This window comes from Agelaius phoeniceus, chromosome 2, assembly GCF_051311805.1.
Source record: "Agelaius phoeniceus isolate bAgePho1 chromosome 2, bAgePho1.hap1, whole genome shotgun sequence".
NCBI classification, from domain to species: domain Eukaryota; kingdom Metazoa; phylum Chordata; class Aves; order Passeriformes; family Icteridae; genus Agelaius; species Agelaius phoeniceus.
In genome coordinates, this window is record NC_135266.1 from 101,369,691 (window position 1) to 101,395,071 (window position 25,381).

At 36.4% G+C, this 25,381-nt stretch overlaps 1 protein-coding gene across 17 annotated transcripts in view; it reads left to right on the forward strand.

Moving 5' to 3' along the window:
* ABI3BP (ABI family member 3 binding protein) overlaps positions 1–25,381 on the forward strand; it is a 136,957-nt gene that overhangs the window by 6,158 nt on the left and 105,418 nt on the right. For all 17 annotated transcript variants that reach the window (XM_077174416.1, XM_077174422.1, XM_077174428.1 and 14 more), the window contains exons 2-4: positions 14,395–14,574; positions 23,001–23,069; positions 25,043–25,175. In XM_077174416.1, the coding sequence (XP_077030531.1) occupies positions 14,395–14,574; positions 23,001–23,069; positions 25,043–25,175 (382 nt within the window). The remainder of the gene's footprint in view (positions 1–14,394; positions 14,575–23,000; positions 23,070–25,042; positions 25,176–25,381) is intronic.

Genomic DNA, 25,381 nt, shown 5'->3' on the forward strand with positions numbered 1-25,381 from the left:
ACTTTTCTCCCAGTCTGAAGGGGAGTTTTACTGCACTTGAGAGGGTGGTAGACAAAATATAACCTGTGTTCTCTAAAATGTTTTAGAGTTGTTGCTGAGGTCCATCACTTGGCAAAAATTTAGTATTATTTACAGCATCTTCTGGAAGAAAAATAAATTAGAAGAGTGTATCCATAAATTTTTTTAAGGCTAATTGTAACCATGGCTCTTATATATATACTGTTTACCTAGAACAAACATGTCATCAGGGCTCCATGTGAATAAATCCCTTTGATAAAACTCAATAATGAGCATAAGCCTCTGCACGTGATTTGATTTTTATTTATTTTGTGTGTGTATGGGGTGTGCTAACACTAGGGTGTCACTGCACGTACTTAAAAAGAAACTGTAATTCTATACTCTTTCTCAAGCTGAAGAGTTGATGGCAAAATGGATTCTCAAAGTATGAGGGAATTATTTTTTAGGGCTATTCCAGCGTTTTAATATAGTTCTAAGGTTTTGCATTATTCTTAAAATATGCTCAGGAATAGCACGATTCAATAAAGTGGGAAAAGATTCTTTCCAATCACCTGCAGTTGTGGCATTAGTTTATGAATCTATAAATGGCCACAGAATGCTTGATATGGGTTTACATAATTAATATTTTGGGAACCTGGCCAATTTTAAAGGACCGAGAGTGTATGTGGGATAACATTATTTTTAAACTCACATTTGGAAAAGACTTCTTTTGTCAGCTGCTTGCAATATCTGCTTTATATTAATTATTCACTTTCATTTTTCTTTCTGTGATGGAAATGTCTGGAGTAATTTTAGAACACATAAAATTGTGGTTGGTTCAAAAATACAAATATGTATGCTTGAAATGTCCCAGAAGATCATATTCTGACTCCAAAGTTAAAACATTTTCTGGCAATTTAGATTACCTCATTATCACTGTTCAAGCCTATACATGAACAAGAAAAATGCACACTGAGGAAAATTACAAGACTTTCAGACTTTATGACTTATCACTGTTCTTTTAAAAGCTCAGTGTCAGTACAACATGGACAAACACACTGAAAACAAAGGCGTGGGTGAAATAGTCTGAAAGTTGATAAGAGATTGACATTTGGGATAGAAATAATAGAAATAAAACTCTGCTGTCTGACCTGAATGTTTTGGCAGAGTTCCATTCTGTGGCTCCTGCAAACCCTGAAGTAGTTGGATTAAATGGCAGGGCAGAGTTTTTATTTATAGCACAGTGTGCAGCTTGTTTCACAGTCAGGGAAGTGGCTGCAGTCAGGCTTAAGAGCCATGAATTCCCTTGGTTTGATGGAGAGCTGACTCAGGTAAAAGCAGTGAGGTTTCATATTCAGCTTGAATCAATAGGTCTCCTTCTTCTGTCATAAAGCTAATTAAGAGACATTTACTGTGTGAACATGACTATGAAATTGCTCCACAGTGACAGCTCATCACTTGCTACCTTACAGATGAGCACCAGCTTTTAGCTATGATCTGACAAGCACCAATACTGCATCTCTTCAGCAATCCTTCCTGCTCTTTGGTTTAGTTACAAGGAACACAAAAACTGGCAATTCTAACAGAAATGTCTTCTTGCTTGTGTTGGTTATTCAGTGCTCCTTAGTAGCTGAATCTGATGTAAGTCAGTTGCTGTTATGGAGTAGGAGGTTATTTATGTCCTTTGTTAATCAAGTCTGTATAAACATAAATAAGAATTTTTCCCCAGAAGATTAAAATACTAATTATGCAATTAATTTTAGCTGAAGAACTTCTTTTGAATTGTTGGCAGATTTGGGGATTTTTGCTCCTAACAGAAAATCTGTACTCACTTTGCACATAAGTAACCAAGTCATGAGTGTGATTTCACACATACTCTCTGGTACACTGAGGCATACACGTGCACACACAAAGGCAGTGTGGGATCTTGCTCATTTGATTTTGGTAAATGCATTACATAAAAAATTATCTATTTTAATCTTTCACGCTTCCATCGATCCCCTGTACTCTCAAATTTTGGTAACATGTTCAAATTGCAGTTGATAAAAGCATTAGTATGTTGTTAATGTACAGCCATGAATTCTTAGAAAGCAGCTTCTCTGTAACATAGCAGATGTTTATTGTGTTCCCTTTGCACTCAGAAATACTTACAGCAATTAGCAAGGGAGATCATATGCTATTATTATACTTATTTGAAGGCAATGTGAGGTTGCTCATAGTATTAAGGATGAAGAAAAGTTACGTATAGGGAATAGATAATCTCATTTATGCCCCGTTGAAACTTCAGGCATTGTGAATAATTTTTTCCATGACATGGCCCTTCAAGATTTTTTTCAATAATTTGTTTTTGTAGTATTAAAACACTTGTCAAAAAAACTGGCACAGGGAATATATCTCATGTAAAAACTCTGAAGTCATGAAGCATTATTTATGTGCTTAATACACTCTTAAGTCAGAGAGCATTCCTTGGGAATTAATGTAATCTACTGCACACTGGGTTACAAGATCAGTAATGAGAGAGACATAGCTTCCTACATACCATAAATTCTCCATGAGCATTTGGATAAATGCCTGAGAGAAGTACAAGTAAAAGTGCAAAGTCAGGCCTACAAAGATTGTTTAGCTGATGGTGTGCATAGGTGTATATGCTCCTATTCCACCCCAAAGTTTTCATAAACCTTCCATTTGTGTAGCTGATAGTATTCTTTATTGGCATTTTTCTTTTAATGAAACACTGGCTGGAGAATCTATTTTAAAAAATAATATAGACATAGGAAGAGAGGTACGAAAGAGAGATTACTTCCTGCAGCTTTCTTTCATCTCTGGAGATAAAAGGCAACATGGTGAAAATAGAGCAGGTGATGTAACAGATAAAGAATTTGGAAATATAGTCAGAGAACATGAACTCTATGCCATGTCCAGGGAAGGAAGGGAAATATGTGGGAGAAAAGATGAAACACCTTCATTATCAAAAAAATAAGTATTTTTCTTATCTTAGTACTCCATTAATGATAGACATAGCTTTTATTTTACATGTTGTATACTTACTTGGTTTGGTGTCCATTATTTTCTGCTATCCACTGATTTAGTGGATAGCAGATTTAGTGGAACCATTTACTTCATATTTTAGTTTTCTTAAGACGAGTTAACAATGACTCTGCTTCACAGTGTATTCATAAAGAATTTCTGTCAAATTTAGGAATTCAATAATACATTCTAAATTTATGAAGTATTTATTAGTACTTTTTAAATTAAAGATGTACTGGCAATTTGTTGCTTCTTTTCTCCAGATGTGTTTGAGCTGTAGAATCTTTCCTTTGATCTCTGCAAGCTCCAAATGGGGAACAATATAGAAGAAGATTAAAAGGATCACCTCTGATTTTTCTTAATCTGTTGGGGTTTTTGTTGGGTTTATTTTAGAGTAGTAGTAAGAAGCCAGGTCATCAGTCGTGAGATCTGTCTCATCTAATGGTGCAAGATGAGATACATTTTCCAGCTGGGAAAACTATGTGCAGTTGGAATCAATCCTTATAGGACTGGGCTGGATCCAGCAAGTGTCATAGACATGTGTGAGAACGTTCAGTTTGGAGACCAGGATCATAAGTGAAACCACTTTATTTTGACTGCTATTTTGGAAACATAGGGCAAATTTTTAAAATTTACATTTTGTTTGTTTGTTTGTGTCTACAGCTTTCTAAACCAAAGGAAAGTAACTGGCTGAAAGCTTTGTTGACAGACTTGACTCCATTGACTAGCTCAAATCATAGTTGTCCAAGCCCAATAGAGTTTAATATTTCAGTACTGCTTTTGTTACTGACAGAGTTTTCTTACTCTTTCTGAGTTTAGCATTTGATATACAACACTGCCCAGGAATTCTTATGTGTGCTTCAGATATTTAATTGCTTTATCATCTGTCCGCTTCTTAAAAGTGGGCAATTTATTCCAAAGTTAATACTGCAATAATATTGCAAGCACCTTTGCCAAGTGCCATTCAGAGCTATTAATCCTTGCTCTATTTGAATTCCTGTATGTCTTGGGTGCTATTTGGAGCAGAGAACACAGGTATTTTGGGTGATCATATGCAAGTTGCAATGCTGGAAGTGGAAAACCATTGTGACTTCAGAAAAAGGATAATCCCATTCCATTTCCATATTTTTGCATATTATTTTAAAGATCCTTGCTTCAACTATACTCAGCATAGTGGGGGGACTTATAAACATAATGTCACCTATTTCTGAATGGACGTCAGCTTTGTTTTCCTTCAATTCCAAAGCAGGTCATTATGGACAACTCATCTGCTTCTATTGTTTTCCACAACCCAAGTTCTTTCCCCAGTGTACACAAAGCACAAAACATTCTCCCTCACTGAAATGAGAATAGGAATTACACTGGCTGTTGCTCAAGAACCAGAAAGAGCTTCTTAAGCAATATCAAAGAGGTATCAAAAGGGACTTTGGACTTTTAAGCACTGACTGCTATTCTTTGAGCCCAGTTTTCCATCTCCCCGGTAATGTAGGCATCCAGTCTGCATTTCTCCAGTCTGACAGGAAGGATACCTGTGAAAATTGTGCCAGAGCTGAAGTAAATGATGTTCACCCCTTTCCCATTGTATGCAAAGCCAGGAATAACATTACAGAAGGCAGCAAGCTTTGCCAGACAGCCTGGCCTTGGTAAATTTGCTCTGGCTGTTCCAAATCACCTTCTTGTTCATCATGTGCATAGGTGTGATTGTTCCTGGTGACTGTGGCTAGGGACAGCAGCTTGCAGTTTCCTGGATGCTCTTTCTTGCCTTTACTCAAACGATTGCACTGAGATATTTTTCTCTTCTCCGTAACAAATTAATCTTACTTCTCCCTGGAAATTCTCTTATGCTTATCTACATAGTGAAGAGACCATGCCTTACTGTTTTTTCATTTTCTATGTCTCAGAGATAGGAAGTAGGATTCTGGAATTTGTGCAGGGCACTGAGGAGGGCAGTCCTCCTTGAGGCTTTATGGTATATACTTAGATGTGCAGAACAAAAGTAGTAGCCTTCAATTGGAAAAATAGTAATTTTTACAAGGAAACATAGGGCTGAAATGGACTTCCTGAACTCATTTTGACCACCTTGTTCTTATTCCCAAGACAGTTTATCCTAGACTGTAGCCCCCTGTATCAGTTTTCCAAGTATCTTCCTTGCTGCAGTTTGTTTCTTCTCTTCACAAATATGGAGCAGAAGCAATTTATACTGCTTTTCCTCAGGGCTTTGTTTGTTTACCATATATATTTGGATACTGTTCTCATATCTGTCTACATACTTTTCCTCCAAGCTCAATGACTCCTATTTCCTCAGGCGTCTTTCCTGGGTAATATACTCTGTACCTCTAGTCATTGAATTTGATTTTTTTCCTGAATTTATCAAGATGGTTTTTGTGCAGTGCTCTGTGTATTTATCCATTAGTGATAAAACACCTTTTTAGAAGTGAGAACTAACTTAAAAGGACTGGGATCCATTTCTTCAGATTTAAAATAGAGAAGGCAAGAATTTTGAAACATACCTAGACATGTTGGGGATTCTGAGACTTATAGATTAATTTACAACTAAAGGGTTGGAAGTCAATGTTGGTTTCAAATTTATTCTGTTGCTACAGCTTGTAGATCCTCCTAGCAGTCTAAATACTACTATCTTTAAGCAGGTTTGTCCCTAAAAAAATAACCATGTGCTTAATCAGAGAAGGAGGTAAAACAAAGTTAGCTTTAAAAACATCTAACCAAATGTTACAAAATACTCAGCTAAAGACTTGCTCCTTCATTTGCTTGGATTATGGCAAATGAGGTAATACTTATCACAGAAGAGGATTTCAGTGTGTGACTACCTATTTTGTTCTATTAACACAGATAAACATGCAAATTTCAATTTATTGCTGCTTGAGATTTTTTAAACTGTTGATTTGGAGCTGCCTTATTGTAACACAGTAGAATTTATACTTTTTTGCTGTTGGTTATTTTGATATTCTTCTTTTGAATGATTCCTCCCAAAGTGTTTCAAAAGATCCCAGATGAGTAGTCACAGAGTGAAAAAAAAGAAAGTATTAAGATGTAGTAAATGGTGATGATATGTAAGGAATAGACTCCAAATTGGCTGTAGGAAATGAGTCCCTCACTACAACCTGGGTACACAGTAACCCATGTAGCAGATTACCTGTGCACTCAGTAATAAACACGAACATCCTGGACTGCAAAGTGTAGTGTCCTCACTCTTCTCACAGAAGCAAAGGTGGCTGCAGTTCCAGACTGTTTTTTATTATGCCTTCGATTTTCAACTCTTCAAAAATGCACTGATCTTTGTAAATGAGAGGTGCTTAAGGCAGTGGAGATGCCAAACACTGCCTGGCACTGAGCAGGTAATGGCAGTGATAATGCACAGTCATAAGAGATTTCCTGCATTCAGGTCTGTCGTCTTTAATACCAATTGCTTCAATACATGGGCAGAGCCAGTCCAACAGCATTTGAATTCTTCACCTGCTCAAGTTCTTAGTATATTGTTGAGCTTTTCCTGCTGAGAAGAGGTTGTTAAAGAAAGTCCCTGATTTTATTCAGCTGATCAACTCTAAAGTATGACCACCTTGTATGAGGCCAGGTCCAAAGACCACACTTCTCTTTTGATGATTGCATTGGCTGATGCTTTTTAAAGGCTTAAAAAAGAGAGTTAGACCTAGAAAATTTGTGAGACTCTCCTTGCTCTGCACAGTCTTCTGCTTGCCTTTACTGAATATATTTCTGCAGAATCTGTCAGGTTCTTTGGCCAGGACACAGTTTTCTTCCTAGCCCAGCCTGGGTGGAGTTGTCTTGGACTTGTTTCCTTGGACAGGAGAAGGAACCAGGATTGGAAAGACAGCTCTTCTGGGCAAGATGCAGTCACTGTCTCATCAGCTCTGTCCAGGTGAAATTACATCCTGAAAAATACATACCAGGCCAGTCTGGAAAAAACAATAACAAATAGGGAGCTTTGAGAGTAAAGCCAGGGTAACAAGGCCCTGGCTAAAGGGCTAAACAGATCAACCTAAAGACATCAGATCAAAATTAACCTTTATCCTACTACAAATAAGTGATCCATAATCTAAATTGAAATAAGGGTTTCAAGTTCCTTTATTAACAAGTAGTTTTTGTCTTGTCCTTTTAAATTTGTGCACTGTTTATTTTACAAGTGTTATCTCTCAAAAATTATTCAGCTTGAAGGAGTTTCAAAGGATGTTATGCATTGAAAATAATGAATGGGCTTGGTTTAGTCCCTATCCTTCAAAAATGTTCAATTGTTCAGTGTTGAATTTTGTAAATTTTTACCATCAAACACCAAACTAAGTTTAGTAACTGGACACATAAAGGAGCTGAATTTTCTAAGGTTCAAAATAAAAATTAAACAGAATCCCACAAGAGGAGCAAGGGTCAGGTTCTTTTAAATCATACCAAAGAAGTTTTCAGAAGTCTAACTCCTCTTCCCTTTTCCATCAGAGCTGCATACTTGGTTGTTTTCAAACAAGTTTTCTTCCTTGTTTTCAGTTTTGTTTCATATTTTAATAAATAATGAAAAATGACCTGCAGAATGAAAGGTGGAATTGGGGATTGGACCACTGAAATGGGATCGATCCCAAGTTTAAATCCAGACTGTTTTCAGCTTTTCACCCTAAAAATAAGGACAATTACTTTACTAAGTCAACTAAAAAGTAAATTTAAACCAGTATGTTTAAGGAGCCTTGTGAAGGACATAAAGATGGAAGTGGAACTTCAGTGAAGTTCTTGAATGACCCAAAAACAGGTGAAACAGATGGCGACATTTGAGCAATGAATTTCCTTTGTGTAATGGTTTCTGTAGCTACATAGGAGCTGGAATTGATAATAACTACATCTTTACCTCTTCATTGACCTAAGTGGTCCTAAAGTACTAATGAGTACAGCTTATTCACTCAGTTCTGAACTGTTATAATCACTGGAGAGGGATTGGCAAAATAAGTTTTAAAACCTTGTGATTTTGTAATATAAATGCTCTAACAATTCTCTTTCAGAAGTATATGTTTAGTTTATAACGTTAAAGAGCAGCATATTTCTGAGTAGCATTTAATAAAACAAGATGTGCATAGCAACTGAAGGAAAAGGTGTGAGTAACCTTGAAATAGTGCTGGGAGAAAGGACATAGGAAGGAATGAGGCTGACCCTGGGCCCTCACAGGGCATCTCTTCCTTTTGGCTCACTACCTTCAGCTGAACACCAGTACTGAGGAGTTTCCCTACTGCATGTTTCAGCTACTCCTGAAATTCCTATTGCTTAGGAGTGAATTTCTTCAGCATGTAATTCACTATTCGTTTAGTAGTGAATTTCTCTATCATTTAAATTACTAAAATGCCCTCAGATATGAAAGAAATATGGAAAGAATTACAGTTTATGCTATTTTATTTGCTGTGTACATTCTGTTAAGAATGTTGATCACCTAAGAAAAGTTGCCCTCTTTGAAATGAAAGTAGTTTGAAGGTGGAAGTTAAGAGCTCAAGGGTTAGTTTCTGTAGATAGACATGCTTGTTTTTGTTTTGCACAGTTGCACGTTGACATCCAATTCTTCTGAAGCAATGTTAGACTTGTGTAGGCATAATAATACTTTGAAATAAATGATTGAGGAACTTCATTTGCAACTGACAAAACAACATGCAAGGCTGTTAGCTCACCCTCCCCTAAAAAGGTATTCTTGGTTGCCCTCTTCATATGGCACCTACTTTCATCATTCAGAGTATTTGTGAATGTGAATTTCATGGCTAGGAACCTTAGTGTTTGATGTAATCTCTTATGAGAAAGGATCCTCAGCTATCTTATTGGAGAGTACAAAGACAGATTTTCTGCAGAAGTGCAGAGTAATTTGGCAAGAGGCACTGGGCACAAACTGGAATACGGGAAATTCCAGTTAGATATTAGGACTTTTTTTTTAAACAGAAGTATGCTAAGCACTGAAACAGATTACCCCAGAGATGTTATGGAATCTGTGTCCTCAGAAGTGTTCAAGACCAAGCTGGATGTGGCCCTGAGCAACTTGAGGCTTTGAGCAGGGAGTTGAACTAGATGACTTAGAGAAGTTCCTTCCACCCTGTTATTCCATTATTCTGTGCTTATGGCTGCTTTAGAAGTGTGTCTTGTTTATTGTAGTACATAGAAACAGAACTATTTTTAAATGTTTCCCATTTTAAGATATATTTGGGTTGCAGCCAAACAACCAATATTTCTCCATGTTTGGCAGCCAAAATAAATACAAAAACATAAAAGAGCAGAAAAGAAAAGTTTCATAGTTTTAGATTATCATTGAAAACTTGCCTGGTGGTACTATGACACCAGATTTGGAAAAATCAAAGCACTGCTGTGAATGATTTGAATAAATGAGGTAGTGCTCACAAATAGATGGTGCTAATATATTTTCATAAGGCACACTTCATTTGTCTAGCACTCTGGGAGGCAGTGCTGGGTCTAGCCTTCATGCCCCTTAAAATCTTTGAAATAGTGGAAAATAAACAGTTTCAATGTAAGGCAAAAGGAATTCTGGCAACAAAGCCAAATTTGCTGTAATACACTACAGCTGTATTCACCCTCTAGTTTTGTAGGGCAGAGTTCAAGGATCCTCACTCTATGGATAAAAACAAAAAATAGGACTGTATTTCATCGCAAGAGACCACGCACACCTAAAGTGTGCAGTAGACTCCTGGTATGAGTGAGAGTACCATCTTAACTTTTAAAAGTTCCAATATATTCTTGCCTCTGTCTCCTGTTGCCTATACATTCCAACTAGCCAAACTATGGTGCTTCCAGCTGGATTCTTTGGGCCATTGGTACCTATTTTCTTCTTTCTGAAGAGCTGGTGGTGGGTGGTCCTCTGATGATGCAGCTGATTCGTTATTAAATTGTTTTTCATTCTCTCCTAGTAGAGGCAGACTCCTTTTCTCAGAGTGATTCCAACACTCCAAGTGCTCTGATGCACCTAATGTTGTGCTTTTACTTCAAATGTGCTTTGCACAGTTTCTCCTGCTGATCTTGGCCATCAACTGACTTTTGTTGAAGAGAATACTTGCAGATCAGTGTGGAATTTCTGTTGGCAAGCATGGAGGGAAAGATTGTGTTTCAGAGGTAGCTGTAGATCTCAGAATCTTCCATTTGGAAATGGCCTCAATGTAAAAGAATTACATTACAAATGCAAATTCCTAGGACCAGGGTTTCAATAACAAATGCCAAAAACCGACACAAATGAATGGAATTAGACAGCATCTAGTTTATCATTTAAGTCTTCTATCAAGGAGATGCAGAGAAAAATGGTCTCCTGGAATCCTAATGCAAAAAAAATAATTCTCAAAATCAAATAGATTCCTATCACAGTATCATAAGAGTTAAGTTCCTGTGATTTCTCTTGTCTATTTAATCATATTTAATGAATATTTATCTGAGTGATAACTAAAAGAGACATAGTAATCAGAATGAGAATGCTTTCCTGATTAATTGTTCAAACCACTGTGAGATCAGCACAAATGAAATATATATTGTTAATATGCTGCTGGGGGCAGTCTCCATTTACCAAGATAATTTACATATCATTTGTATCTGCCTTGCTCCCGGCTGGCCCTCTCTTGGTTAGACTGGCAGTGTCTGTGCAGCACGTAGGATTGAGCTCTCCTTGTCCTTGGTTGCTCCATTTCTGTTTGTACACTTCCAAACACTGGTCATTTATTGTTTTACCAGTTAATATTCATCCCTCATTTTCACTGATTCTGGAATGCACACAGCCCATTAATAGGAATGTGGTTTAGTCATATGAAGTGTGGCATCTGTGTTGTTGCTGTAGCAGTTATTTTCTCTGAAAAACGGGCGGCCAAGTTAAAATGAAGAAGGAGATTTGTCTGCTTGCTCTTTGCTGCTCTTTGGGACAGGTTTAGGAAAGACAGGTCCTGTTTGCCTCACCTGATCTCCTCTAAGGGTCACACACTTACTGGATGAGGAAAAGGTTGTGGATGTTGTGTACCTTCAGGAAGGCCAAATGCTGCACCTGTCTCATGACAACCCAAAGCTACCTGGTGAGAAAGGGCTTGGGTGTGCTGATCACCAGCAGCTGAGCATGAGCCAGGGTGCACCCCGGTGGTTAAGAGCCCATTTATCAGCAATAGTGTGCCAAGCAGAAACAGGAAAGTGGTCACCCACCAGCACTTGGCACTGGTAGGACTGCACTCTAAATCCTATATTAAGTTTTGGGTCCCTCTCTGCAAGAAAGGTGTTGAGGAGCTGAAGCATGTCCACAGAAGGGCCACAAAGCTGGTGAGGGGACTGGAGCAAAAGTCTTACGAGGAGGAGTTGAGGGAGCTGGAGAAAAGGAGGCTTGGGGGGACCTTCTCTCTCTGTCTACGACTGCCTGAAAGGAGGGTGCAGGGGCCAGGTGGGGGTCAGCCTCTTCTCCCAAGTAACAAGTGACAGAACAAGGGCAAATGGCCTCAAGTTGTGCCAGGGGAGCTTTAGGTTGGATACTAGGAAAAATATCTTCACCAAAACATGAAACATTGGAACAGACTGATGATGTTTGAGACATGATCCCTGGAGGTATTTGAAAGTTATGTAGATGTCGCACCTGGGGACACAGTTTAGTGGTGGACTTGAGAGTGCTGGGTTTATGGTTGATCTTGATGGTCTTGATGGTCTTTTCCAACCTGAATAATTTTTTCTTAATTGTTTTTTCCTAAACTCTACAGGGACTCTGCAATACTTTTTGCCATCACTGTACTTAAAAGTAAATTAGAGGAAAATGACCTGCCCTGTCAAGACAGGGTGGTGAGGACAAGGATTTATTTTTAAAATTTCAAATGTATCTCCTTTTCTTCTTTCCTGCCTTATTCTCTTTTTTTAAAAAAAATACATTATTCCTGTTTATTTTCTGCTAGAACTGTCTTTGATTTTAAAAGCTCTCTTGGTGATTTTGATATGCTAGCTATAAAAAATAGGTCTAGAGGGTATTATTTCAAAGATACTACTGTTTTGGGATCCCATTTAAGCTTTCTCATTGCAGAAACCTCACTGAGTTTTAAGGCTTTAACAAAATCAAGACTCTTTGTCACTCTAATTGACTGCTTATGAATAAACCATGGTATCCATGTAACTGAAATCAGATCCAGTTGAATATAATCTTGATATAGAATTAAGTCTTCAAATTGATGTAAAGTATAACAGAGATACATAGATACAAGTGTAGGGGAAATGGTTTAAATTATTGTAAATTTAAAATTAAATAGATGTTCTCTAGATTTTTTTTTAATAAATTCAGGTTTAAGACTGATTAAGAAATTTATTATGGAAATCAAATTACCATATTTGAATTAAGTTATCTAAGTCTTCTTTTATTCTTAGGCATGAATACTCTATTGAGACCAGGAGGCCATCATTTCAATAATGCTTAATGGGTTTTGAAGAATCCGTAATTTAAACAGATGTAGCTCACTGTCAGTCAGAGATAATAATCCTAAACTTTGTTACCAGCTTTTGTTAAGTGTCTTTATGAAGCCTGTTTGGGGTATTTGAAGTGTGTTGTGTTTTCTTCCTGGTTTGTGCTGTCGGAGCCCTGTCAATATTCAGAGTTGCCCATCCTCAGCAATCTTGTGTACTGAAAATAAGTGAGCCAGTATGTCACAGAGATTAGAAGCCACTGCCACACTTTTCCCCATGAAGGTATTGCTCTGCTGAAAATGCCAGAGAACTGAATTTTCTAGAAGCCTTGCAGTCTTCTGGAACCTGGCAGAATTGCCTTCGGAAAATTGTGACAGTTTCCTGGCTGAATGATTTTTCTTGATCAGTCTTTAGATAAAGGAAGGGAGGCAGATGTTTTCCATCAATTTTACTTGTACACTTCTTTCTGTAAAGGGAAGAGGCATAAAGTGTTGGCTTAAGGCTTTACATTCTGTGTGCAGACAACTGCAGATGCTCAAATCATCTACTAAAACAAAGTGATGTTTTTGGTCTCTTGGCAACTCTAGTCATTAGAATGTCTATTAAAAAAACAGGGTATGTTGGGGTGATATTAGAGAATCAGCATGTACTTGTCTAGAGAAAGTTTGAATATCAGTCTGCAATTACTGACAGAGAGAAAGAAAAAGAGAAAGAAAAAGAAAGAAAAGAAGGAAAGAAAGAAAAGAAAGAAAGAAAGAAAGAAAGAAAGAAAGAAAGAAAGAAAGAAAGAAAGAAAGAAAGAAAGAGAAAGAAAGAAAGAAAGAAGTCTAGTATTGCTCTATCCTATTATTCGATGATGTATTATTTATCATTTATCTCATAGTTGTTCTTCAGGATTTAGTTCCTGAATCAAAATTATTATCTGCAAAATTCGGGTTTTTCCTGATAAGTTAATTTCAGCTCTCATGTTTGAACAGATGCCTGAAAATCTGCTGGGGATAAAAATTTATATTTTGAGAATGAGAAGAGAAATAACAACACAAAATGTACTAGTCCAGTGCTGGTGTTGTAAGTTTGGGGGAAAGCCAGCAACTCAACAGTTCTGAAAATATGATAGGCCTAACAGTAACAAGGGAGCACTAAAATTGTACATACCAAGGAAGCAAAAGGGAAAAGCCAATCCTCCCTTACCCCACCAAGAAGAAGCCAAAACACCAACTTGTAGCCTAAAAAGTTATTTATTCTGTTGTGAAGTCATTCTCTGTTGCTACAAGTTAAATTTTTGCAGATGGATATACAAGATGTTTCTTACTTTATGTGCTGTTCCCCTGGAAAGCATAAAAATGAATGTTTAAAAAGAGTTTCTTTGTAGTTTTGAGTAAAGTATTTATGTTAGTTAGGTGTCCTGGTGTAATTCCAAATACAAAATTACATTTCCAGCCCAACATAGGGGGGAAAATTGTAGAAGATTTATTTGGATCTAGTTGCTGTTTATCCTCTAACATAATTTTTGAGTGTGATTAACTGATTAACTTAATTTTACAACTTCATATTTTCTACTAAGAAGGAAAAAAAATCAAACCAAAAACTTGTACATTTCTCTCCTATGGGTCCTACATATGGCTAATATGTACTAATACCATAACTCTTGCATTTAAAGGAAAAAACACTTGCATTTTTTCCACTTACTTCATGCATGGTCTTACTACTGCAATTGTAGATGTTAAAGCAAATGATAATGCTAAACTAGTGGAAAAACAGTCATGTTGGCAACCACTATTATGCATGACTGTTAGTTCACTTTTATAAGTACAGTGTTTTTCCAGGGGACATCATCTATAAGAAATTTTTCAGTTGCATGCTATTAGCAAATTAAACAGCCCTATATTGTTATCTTGTAATGTTCCATTACAATATGTGATGGCAAGGCAATGCATTCTGATCTCCTCTTTTTCACTCTTTCCCCAGTGAAAAGGCAGAGTCTGAAGGTTCAGATCAATGCCACAGATGACACTGTTTGCATGAGGTATCTTCGACCGAGTCAAAGCACCAAACTAGAAGGTTTTGTCCTGGGTTATGGAAGCAACTTCTTTTCTAATCAGTACATCCCTTTACCTTCTGAAGGAAAAAACTATGTAACAGAGCTTGGTAAGACATATTTGCTTTGTATTGAATTATGGGAAGAGACTGAGGAGAGTATGAACATTTTGTTCACCTAATTTTTTGTTTTATTGGGTTAGCGCTTATGGTTTCTTTGTGTTTGTTTAAGGTTGCTGTAAAGAATTTCAGTGGAAAGTGTAATTAGCTGGTCCTTCAAGGAGAACAGCTAGTTCTTGTTGTCTGGAAATTTTGCTTACTTGTATTTGTTTTGGAGATTTTCATTTTAGTGAGAGCCTGCATTACACTTGAACAACTCACACATCAGACGGGATGGTTTGCCTGAAGATGCAGCTATAAAGGAGAATAGCAGAAAAATGTACATGCTTTTAACAAACAATAGAAGAAGCAGTGAAAGAGTCTTGAGAATTGTGTGGTTGATTCCTTTTGACAGAAACATTCATATCAACATGATGCCTCTTCTTGTAGGGAACTACTCCCGTATTTCATGTTATAGATTAACCTCTAACTTCCATGTCAGAAGTTACCAATGGAATTCCATGAGATTTTTTTATGGAAGAGATTAAACAATGTCATGAATGCTATATCCTGTTATCTGGAATAGGGAGAAGGAAGGAAGAATGAATTGTTAAAACACTGATTTATCAGGATTTGACCTGTTAAATCCCTAAGATTTTCCTATTGATTTCTTTAGATTTTTCTAGCCTGAAATGAATCAATTTACCCTCATCATTGTAATGCTGGTGGTCTTGGTGTAAAGCAAGGGAGAGGAAAGGACGCATGAGCATAGAAGTAATAACTGTAATGTTTTTGATGTGTTCAGTTAAGGCCATTGTGGGTGTCTGCTCCAGACTGAAAACTGCAGAATAAAAACTGAAAAAATAAGATGTTAGACACAGAAGAATTAAGATATGGGAGACTGATAGGATCACTGTGGCAAAGGTTAACTTTCCTTTTCATGAGTTGGTACTTCTGGGATCTTTCTGTAATTCTATCACCCACCCAGTGTTTGACTTCATAACCATCACTTAAGCTGGGTCTGGCTTACCTGATTCATCCTATGTGTAAGTTTTGAATCAGTTCACTAAGAATGATGTACAGGATTTTCTGTAGTATACTGTGCATTAGGCATAACAATACCTGCTGCAGGAGTAGTGAGGATTAATTTTTGAGGATTAATTTTTTCAGGTACTCAGATCTTAGGGAAGAGCAAAAAAAGGACTGAATGTAACATTGTGTAAGATCATTTTAACTCCCTGTGTAATACAAGCTTTTTTTATCTAATGTTTTGCAAAACTGAAAGCTCAAGGTCACCTGGATTTTCAGGTATATTGATATTTTGTAGCTTTAACCTTAACAGTTAATGGCTGGACTCTAGGCTCCTTTCTTTAGTTCCACAGCACATCAGAGCACTGACCATATGCATATCCATTTGCTGTAGGGTGTCTGGAGAGGAAAAAGCACAAATGTTGAGGAATACTCTTCCTTTATGATTATTTCAAAGGAGAATAATGTCAAAATTTTATCTCCCTCATGCTGATAGAAATTGTCAGTTTCCTTGTGACAATAAATCTATGCTTGTGACTTCTGAATGTCCAGTAACTAAAAATGCAAAATGCAACATAATATAGGTAGCAAGACAAGCATTTCTAACCTTCAGAAAAATGAAGAGTTTGAAAAGACAGGAGTAAAAGAAGTTATCAGCAATAAGTACTTCAAGTTGCAAACATTTATTTGAGGCAATTACCAGTACGTTTATTGGATCTGTTGGTTTAAGTTGAGAAATTTAGGGTTAGATTGAATGCCTTGGGGACTTGTTTATTGGAAGCAGAGAGTGCATAATCTTTCCCATTTCACAAATATTAAACACAATATTAAACTGCAGCTTTGACTGTGCTTTCCAAATATGTATGGAACACGAGCTAAAGCAATAAACATCAGTTGTGCTTTTGGCTCTACTTTAGGGTGACTTGTGTAGCAGAAATGAAGACAGAGATGATTGCTAGCACGCTCCCTCCTCCCCATCGTATTTAGGGATCAGTTGCTGGCAGAAACTGGAAGAACTGCAGAATGGTTCTCAATTCTAGGAACAATGAGTAAGTTTTATTGTGGCAGCCAGAGACCTCAGCTCTAGCATATACTTTATATTGATTTTAGAAAAAGCAAGGTGTTGTAGAGGGACAATAAAAATACTCTCAAGAAATATGCCAAAGATATAAACCCTCTAGACTCTATTGACGAAAAATCTCAGATTATCTTCGTACTTCTAGTACAATGTGATAAAATTGGCCTAGTATGTTGTCTTCATATTAAAACAATGTACTTTTAAATTTCACACTCAAGGTTGTCAATCCCATGTTCTAGATACTCTAGTGATCCAAGTGCTGCTGCACACTCTGAAAATAGTCTTCAGTGTGTTCCACACATTTTTCCACAGTCAAAACAACTAGGTTTATACAAAAAATATCATTCATTTTTGCCCTGAGAGCTCCTATTTGGTCCTCTCATGCTTTGACTTATCTGAATTTTACAGAAAGCAGGTGGTTTCCCTGCACAGTGATAGGTGAGGCATTTATTGAGCAGAATGTGGAAGAAGTGGTTCCCAAATATAAAAATTTATTGTGGTCTATTTAGACCAGGACTAATGCAATTTAATGCTTCCTCCTTGTCAGTTTTAGTGGTTCATGGAAAGAGAAACCTTTCCCAGTCAATTTAGGGACTATGATCACAACCTTAAATCAGTTTGTAGTGACAGGTAAAGATGAGAAATGGATGCTTAATGGCATTTGTTACTCTCTAAAAGGTTTGTATGTGTTTCTAATGCATTAAGGAGCAATGCTGTGGAATATAATCCCCTGGGAGAGAGATTAGATCCAGGAAAATGGAAGATCCATGAAAGTGGATCTTGTGCTGGTAGTATTAAAATTGTTTATTCTGTGAAAATTTTTAAGGAAAAATTGTGCAGATACACAATCAGCTGTAGACACTGCTAAAAAGAAAACATTAATTTATGTGTTAGGTTAATGTAAAAAACACACAGACCTCACATACAAGTCATTATTCCCTTCCTAAAACACATCAGTCCTTTAAAATATAATTTCTCCTTTCTAAAAAAGAGTGTCTACAAGTAGAATGAAGTGCCTTGCAGACATTCCCACATTTCTTTGATTTAGTTCTACATCCCTGGTTTTGTTAATGGAGCATCATAATTGGAATTTTGTTTGGGATAATTGTCCCCAGTTGGAACTGAAATATAGAAGATGACAATAAACACAACAATATATATTTGTAAGGCGCACAAATTCCATATTTCCAACCCATTGTAGATTAATATGAAATTTATTGTCAGATTTTCTGCTGGGTCTCACACCTTTATGATCCTGTTAACAGGAAGCTTGAAGTCAGCAGATGTATTAATTTATAAAATTACATGTCTACAGATGGATATATTTTTAAAGCAATTTTTAAGGACATGACATTTCCTAGGATTTTCAGAAAAGATATATGATTTTGTACCTGTGACATTCACCTACATTTCATCCATTAAAATATTCAGCACCTCACTGCAGTAATTCTTATCTTAAAATATCTCTTTTCCCTTTGTTTTGCAAATTATATAGTAATTGAGGCAGCAATTGGATAACATTATCAACAAATTGGGATCTGCCTGCAGAGGGCATGGGCAAAGAGAAAAAGATCCTGTTGGATTTCCTGAACTTGTAATGAGTTTCTGCTGGCAGCAAAGTCTTGAGCAGTTTCATGCTCTAGCAGATAGATCTGAATATACTGAAATGTCAATGACAAGGCAGCAGCAAAGTTTGTTCCCAAGAATTGTGCCTCTGTTTCAGGACACCAGATGTGGTTTGTGCTGAGTGTACTTTATGTGCTCACATGACAGTAAACAATATGACCTTTGGTCATGAAAGCTATTCAGTGTCAAAAGATATTGAGAGGTTAATTCCGCTAGGCTGATAGAAAGGTGAATGGACCCATCCAAAAGCTCTGGGCTTGACTTAAAACTTTATCTTAATTTTTTCAGTCTTCCTGACTTGTAAAGAAAGTACTTGCTTAAGAGATTTCTGTTAGTCTTTTCTAACTTGTCTCGGAAGATTGCAAGCCCACCTCCTAGAAATTGTTGATACTGTTGGAGAAACCCAGAAAGTTGGGTGGACGCAGGAATTTTTGCAAGAATGAACAGCAATTACTTAACAGAATGAGCAAAATTATTTTCCCTTTCAGTTTCTAAAACCAGCTCAAAGTTGGGCAATGCTTTTACTTTTCCTTTTCTTGCACAAGATTGCACAGTGTAAGAGGAGAATGTATTGGTAATCCTGCTTCATAACACTGCCAGTAAGTGTTGTGTGAATTTCATGTTTATGTATGTATATGGGAGGGCTCTAGTACCACCTTGAGCACATTGTAGAAAGTGTAACTCAAGGATCTGTGCTAGGGCAGTGATTAGCTAAAAGATCTTGCTGTGTAGTTTCTTATCAGTTACCAGAAACTGGCAGTCGTATTAGCTGCATGCTTTTCAAGACGCCAAATAACATGAATGTTAATTCAGCATTATGTTGCCTCCTGCTAACTTACCAGAACTTCCCAGAAAGCAGGTTCCCATTGCTAATGCTAGCAGAGCCTAGTGGAAGGGAGGAGCTGGAGGTGTCCAGCAGATGCCCCTTCCTCTAGAAAAGTGCACTGATCAGCAGCAGGATCATTCATGCCAGCCTCTTTGTCCCACTTCTCTGTCTTCTCCCATGCTTGTTACACTACAATACTTTCCATCCTCCCCTTCCTCCAACTTTGTCCTTAACAACATCCCATGGTAAGTTTTTAGCAATCTCTAAATAAGGATTAAGGGCCTGCACTCTGAAGCAAAAAAATACTTTGTTTTGATTTCTGAATCCAGTGGTCCATGAATGATGCATTTGTAACACTATTTTAAGATTTATTCTAAGTTCATCAGTCAGTTCATACTTACATTGTTTTGCTTGCAAGTGCATACTGGCTTGGCCCTGAATAGTGTGCTTGAACAGAAGCAGACTTTCCTAGCATTTTGTAGTGTAGTGTTAGTTGCCTGCTGCCATTGATTTGATAGCCTAGCTCATGGCATGGAAAGTGTTCTCCTTTGTTAATCTGATATGTCAGTGGCACATATTTTTGTTACATTCTGGTTGTCTTCATAAGCTGTTAAGGTGGGTAATAGAAGCTTTATTCTTTTAATAATTTTATTTATTAATATAATAGCCTATGTTTGGGGAATTATACCACTAATAATTAGGCATGGATTTTTGGAGGAGCACTTCTCTGGTACATGTGGGCATTTTCCTAGAGTATTTTGTGGTTAAAGAATTGAAGGTGGTCACTCTTTGGACTTTATTTCTGATCTGAAAGGAGTTCTTAGCCAAAATATTAGCTGTTCTAGCCTTAATAAAGGGGGTTAGACAGTAATAGATTGAAAAAAGTGGTCTTAGAGTAGCAGCCCTCCAAGAATGTGTTAGGCATCAAGGAGCTACTAAGAGTTTCATAGCAAATTTACAAATGTATTTCAAGCTTAACTTGTTAAAGCTTGCATTGTTTGTAGTGATCCTTCATTTATGTGGATCCTCATAGATGAGAGACAGACAGGTCTGTATTTTGCATCTTCATCATATTTGTCTCTGTTATATACTGATTAATGTTGAAATGATTTTGGAGGCAGATGCTGGGTTCATGCATCTGTGTCCAGACATTTCAACATTGATCTTAATTACATAACTATCCTTTTCTTACTAAATGCAATTCAGAAAAACTAAGAAATATTCAGTTGCAAACAGGATTTTCTGTACTCTGTGGTGTAGTTTGCTTTTACTTGAGGTTATAATTTTATTTTTCAAACAAGCTTCTCTTCTTAAATATATTTTCATGCAAATGGCTGATTTGTTCTGTGAATCATAATTACATCCAGTCAAACATCCATATTTTTATGACTGACTATCACATTTTCCTACCTACCTTCTATTTCAGCAATTTATCTCTTAAGCACTACATGAATTAGAGCAAAATATGGTTTTATTTGAGTTCTGGTATTCTGCAGAATTTTCATTTTCTTCTGCTGTGTTACTCACCTCTCCCCAAGATTCCTGCTTCTTCATGGATCTGTCTATAAGAATCCATGGAATGGATTATGACTGTATAGGCATCATAAAAGAACACAGATTATCATGAAATATTTCCTGTAACTTGACAGAATTTAATACATGGGTGAGGCAATGTTTGAACGCCCTGAAAATGAATTGAGTCATAGTAGCATCAGATGATTTCAGCATTGTGATGATGACTGATAGTCATATTTCTCAGCAAGACTGAATCCATGTAGAAACTCAGTAGTCTTCTGAACTTACTAAAAGAAATGTTGATTTGCAGTGGAAGACTAAGAAACAATTCCCAATTCTAATGAGTCAGGGCTCATTATATGATATTGAAAAAGCTCTCTGCATTTTTTAATTTCATGTGTCTTGGATATAGAATGTATATCTGTCCAGAATAAAAGCATTTCAAGGCATGTGCCCTCCTGTCCGTGCATAATGCTTTGGTACTGTGCATAAAACCAATGAATTTAACTTAAATTACAGTTGCTCTACTCTTAATATCTATATAGTAGCATGGGTGGTTGTGCTCAGGAATCATGGAATCATATTTCTAAATTAAGATATAGCTTAAACACAGTACAGAAACTTATTGTTGTATCCCATGTATTGAGTGGATTTGTTTAACAAATTTATTTTCTGATTTCAGTTAAAATGATCATAATATTGTCTTAAGTTCAGTGGTTCTAAAGAAGTGGTACTTTTTAAACCTGTCTCTTCTCTAAGAGCTCTCTGCTAACATCTAGTCTCAGCCTCTTTTCCTAAATGCTTCCTTTTTTAGGTTGTATTGCAGTCAGAAGAGCCATGAATCCTCTGGAAAATGGGAATGTGTTGTATTCTTTATTAAGGCAACATTTGTTGAACTCACCAAAATAAAGCTTAATGAACAGCATCTAACACAAAATATTTCCACAGAAAACACTTTGTTACAGAACAAGAACACCTGCTAGAACTAATGAATCCCGAAAGATGCCAGGTTTTGTAGCTGAGATGTACAGTGAGGCATTAACAGTCTTTGTGTATTGCCATATTTTGTTTAGCACTTATCTATTTCTATACTGCTACACAAGTCATTTCAGATTTCAGCCAGAATTAATTTTTCCATTTATGGAGCAGGGAAAAACTGTTTCAAAGTATTTTAATAGTTTTCTTTCACAATTCTTGGACATTTTACTGATAAACCCATAAATTCTTAGTTTTGAAGACTGGCTTTGTAGTTCTTGAACTTTCAAGGTCATGTTTTAAAATAATCCTGTTGAATACTTTGTGAGAGTTATAACATCTCACAAGTGGGCATAAATGCAGAGCAGAAAACTGAGTTTACAATACACGGAAACAAAATTATTTTAAAGTGTTGTTTATTTCTATTTTTCAGTCTCAATACAAAAAAATATCCAAGTGGTTACACCACTCCCACACTTGTGTACCCCTCTCAATATTAAAAAAAAATTTTGTAAACTAAGATGTATTTACACTTTGGAGTTCATTTTTTTAACTAATTCTTTTTTCCACACAGCTTTGAACAGCTGTTTTCAATGCTTATCTTGGTTATTTGGTGCAGATGAAACCCATTTAAATGACTAATTAAACAATTAAGGTAAATTTATAGTATGGGTTTCCAGTGCTTTAGGTGCACAGAATCAAATGAGTTAGAGTGGTTTTCCCCACACTGGTAGAACTTTTTCAGTAGTACAGCAAGCTTTTGTTTTTTTTGGTACTGCTTTTCCTTTCTCTCTCTTTACAGAAAAGTGAGTGTATGAAAAAAATGAATTATTTCTTAACAGTTCTGTTTAGTTGGTAGAATTCAAGGTGCCTCTTACACTGAAATACCCAGGAAATTCAGTCTCTTATTTATACTTATACATTTAGATAAATGTATCTAAACTAGAATAAGAATTCTATGTAGAGTAATCCTGTTTTTTAAAAGCAATAGTAAAAATAATTTTGGTCAGTAGAGAGTGAGCCAAATTTTGCCCGTGGATATCTTGCTGGAATCTCCTTCTCTCATGTTGCAGTTAAGGGGGAATAGAGCTTGGTTTTAAATAACTAAGAAGGGCAGAAATCTCTGACACCTGGCTTTAAGTGTAAGGGAAAATCTTATTTCTGAAGAGGAATTCCCCAAACTAAAATAAATATTTCAACCTTGTTTTAATCAAATCATTTATCATTTTGAACTCAATGAATTTTAAAGAAAACAGCCTAAAGATCATGAAGATTGGACAATGTGTCAAGAATTCACTGACTATTTGACTTTTTCTTATTAATTTCAGATTAATCTCTTTTTCAAATAACTAGCATATCTGTACTAATTCCTTTTTCCTTCATTTGTAGATGCAGAGCCGCGGTATTTGGTTTCAGTAAGACCAGCACGTGTTTCAAATAACAAGAAATCTTGTTCAGGTATTTTAATATTACTGCATCTCTTTCTTAAAATATTTGAAAGAAAACAGACCCTTGTGCTGGGTTTCTCTGAAAAGATGTTTCTACCTGTAGGCATCTCACTGGGATGCACAAATTCCATATGTGAAAAGGTAAAACATAGGACAGCGTTCCCTAGTCAGTAGCCATACACATGGTGCTCAAAACATGAACATGTACCTAAAGATTTTTTTGCATAAAATTCTTACAAATGAGAATTGAAATTTAGAATACTAATTTCTGATGTTTAAAGACATTAAAATTATTCTTCCCAAACTACAAGTAAGGATTCCTTCATCCACAGACATGTTAATGCTCTTAGTTCCTCACTGGAAAATGGTGGTGTGTGTCTGTCTCTATATCAATCTACTACTAAGTTTGCAAGAAGTTACAGAAAGTGATATTTCCAGCTGAATCTATACACAGCAAAGTAGAAATCTGAATTTTGTTCTCATCGTTTCAAAGTCTTTCTATATGACCTTAATCATGTCATTAATATTTTCAAATCTTACTTTAATATGGAGACTTAATTCTGTACTTTAATGTGAAGACTTCTTGCAGGATGACTGGACTGTTACAAAAAATAAACTCATGACCTATCCCTGGGAGCACTCAAGGTCAGGTTGGACAGATCACGTCTGAGAAACCTGATCCAATTGAAGATGTCCCTGCTCATGGCAGAGGACTTGGACTAGAAGGACCTTAAAAGTCCCTTCCAACCCAAATTATTCTATGATCTTCGGATGATTTTTTTTTCCTAACTCCTGGTAATGTTTGGGATAAATCTTTTCTTGCTCTTTGCTAGGTGTAACACAATATGTCTGGAAAGATTTTGGAAAGTGATTTACCCTTCAGATGCAACATATATATGTTGGTTTTTAACGTAGGTTTTGTATTAACATATTCATCATCAACATAAAGTTAAAACCAGCATGGTTAACATTTCTAAATGTACACACATATATTGGTTGAAAATACAAAACAGGCTGTCACTGGGGCTGGTTAAGTGAAGAGGTAATAGGGTTAAAAAGGTGTGAATAGAAAGTTAGTAAAATCTGGTTCACAACAGTGAGAAAAAAACCCTTTCGATCAGTGGCTTATAAATTTTCAGGAAATGTTGGTCACCTGTATGTTTTGAGGAAGTACAGATCCTTTAGAGCTTTGGAGTATGTAATGTGATGTAAAGAATATATTGATTTCCTATAGTCAATCATCTTTTAAACACCAGAGATTCTCCTTGGGCAGGTAGTAGTTCATAAACTACAGGTTCAAAATAGAGTCTCTACATAATTTGTTCATTTTCATCTTTTAGCATTTAAACTTTTTTTTAAAATAAGTTCTTTCTCCCCACAAAAACTGTGCTCCTTTATATAGAGCAAAGCTGAAGTTCAGTATCATGCAAAACCTGATTTCAACGTAGTCAGTAATTAAAAGAGAAAATTCCTGCAGATAAAGACACTGATTCAGATCTGCCTTCAGTTAAAAGCAAAAGAACTTTTGTAGGTTTTATTTTACTCTTAAGAATGCTCTAGAAAATATTTATTATGTGTAGATATATTTGCAGTGTTACTGAGAAACCTGCCAAGAAGATACTATTTTTATCACATTCACAGAGACTTTCTAATGTCCTAGACTCTGTCGTGTCTTGATATAGTCCAAGATAGCCAGAGTTTTTAATTTAATTTACCAATAGCTTATTCTTATACTAAGTGTACTTAAACCACCAAATGACCATTTTCAAAAACTAGTTTTAACTGGAATGTTAGGTTGAAGGAATGATGATGTGACACTGTCACTTTTGAAAATCACATGTTAAAAATAGTGACCATGAAAATTAGAGAACTGTTGTACCTTTCCCTTCAAGTTTAGAAGAGATCATGATTTACTTAATTGTCCATCTGCAAAAACTTTATCATGCAGGAGAGAGAAATTAACTTTCTGTGTTCCTTATGTAGGTCGGAACAAGACACAGAAGCCTCTGCAGCTGGTGGTTGGCACCCTCACCCCAACCTCTGTGTTCCTCTCTTGGGGCATCCTTGTCAACCCTCAACATGACTGGACAGCAACAAATAACTGTGCTAGTGACAGGTAACAACAGAAAAGGACAGGCTTTATTACTACCATGAGTTCACTCAGGGCAGCTCCCTGCTGTGAATAATATAAATTTACAGTAAAAATTAAAATGTGGTAAACAATAGTTCTGAATGTGAAGTCAGTTTTCTCATTTGCTCATGCTAGTGCTTTGCAAATCTTTACTTGACCTCAACTTTAGTGAGATGTCTACATGCTGAATT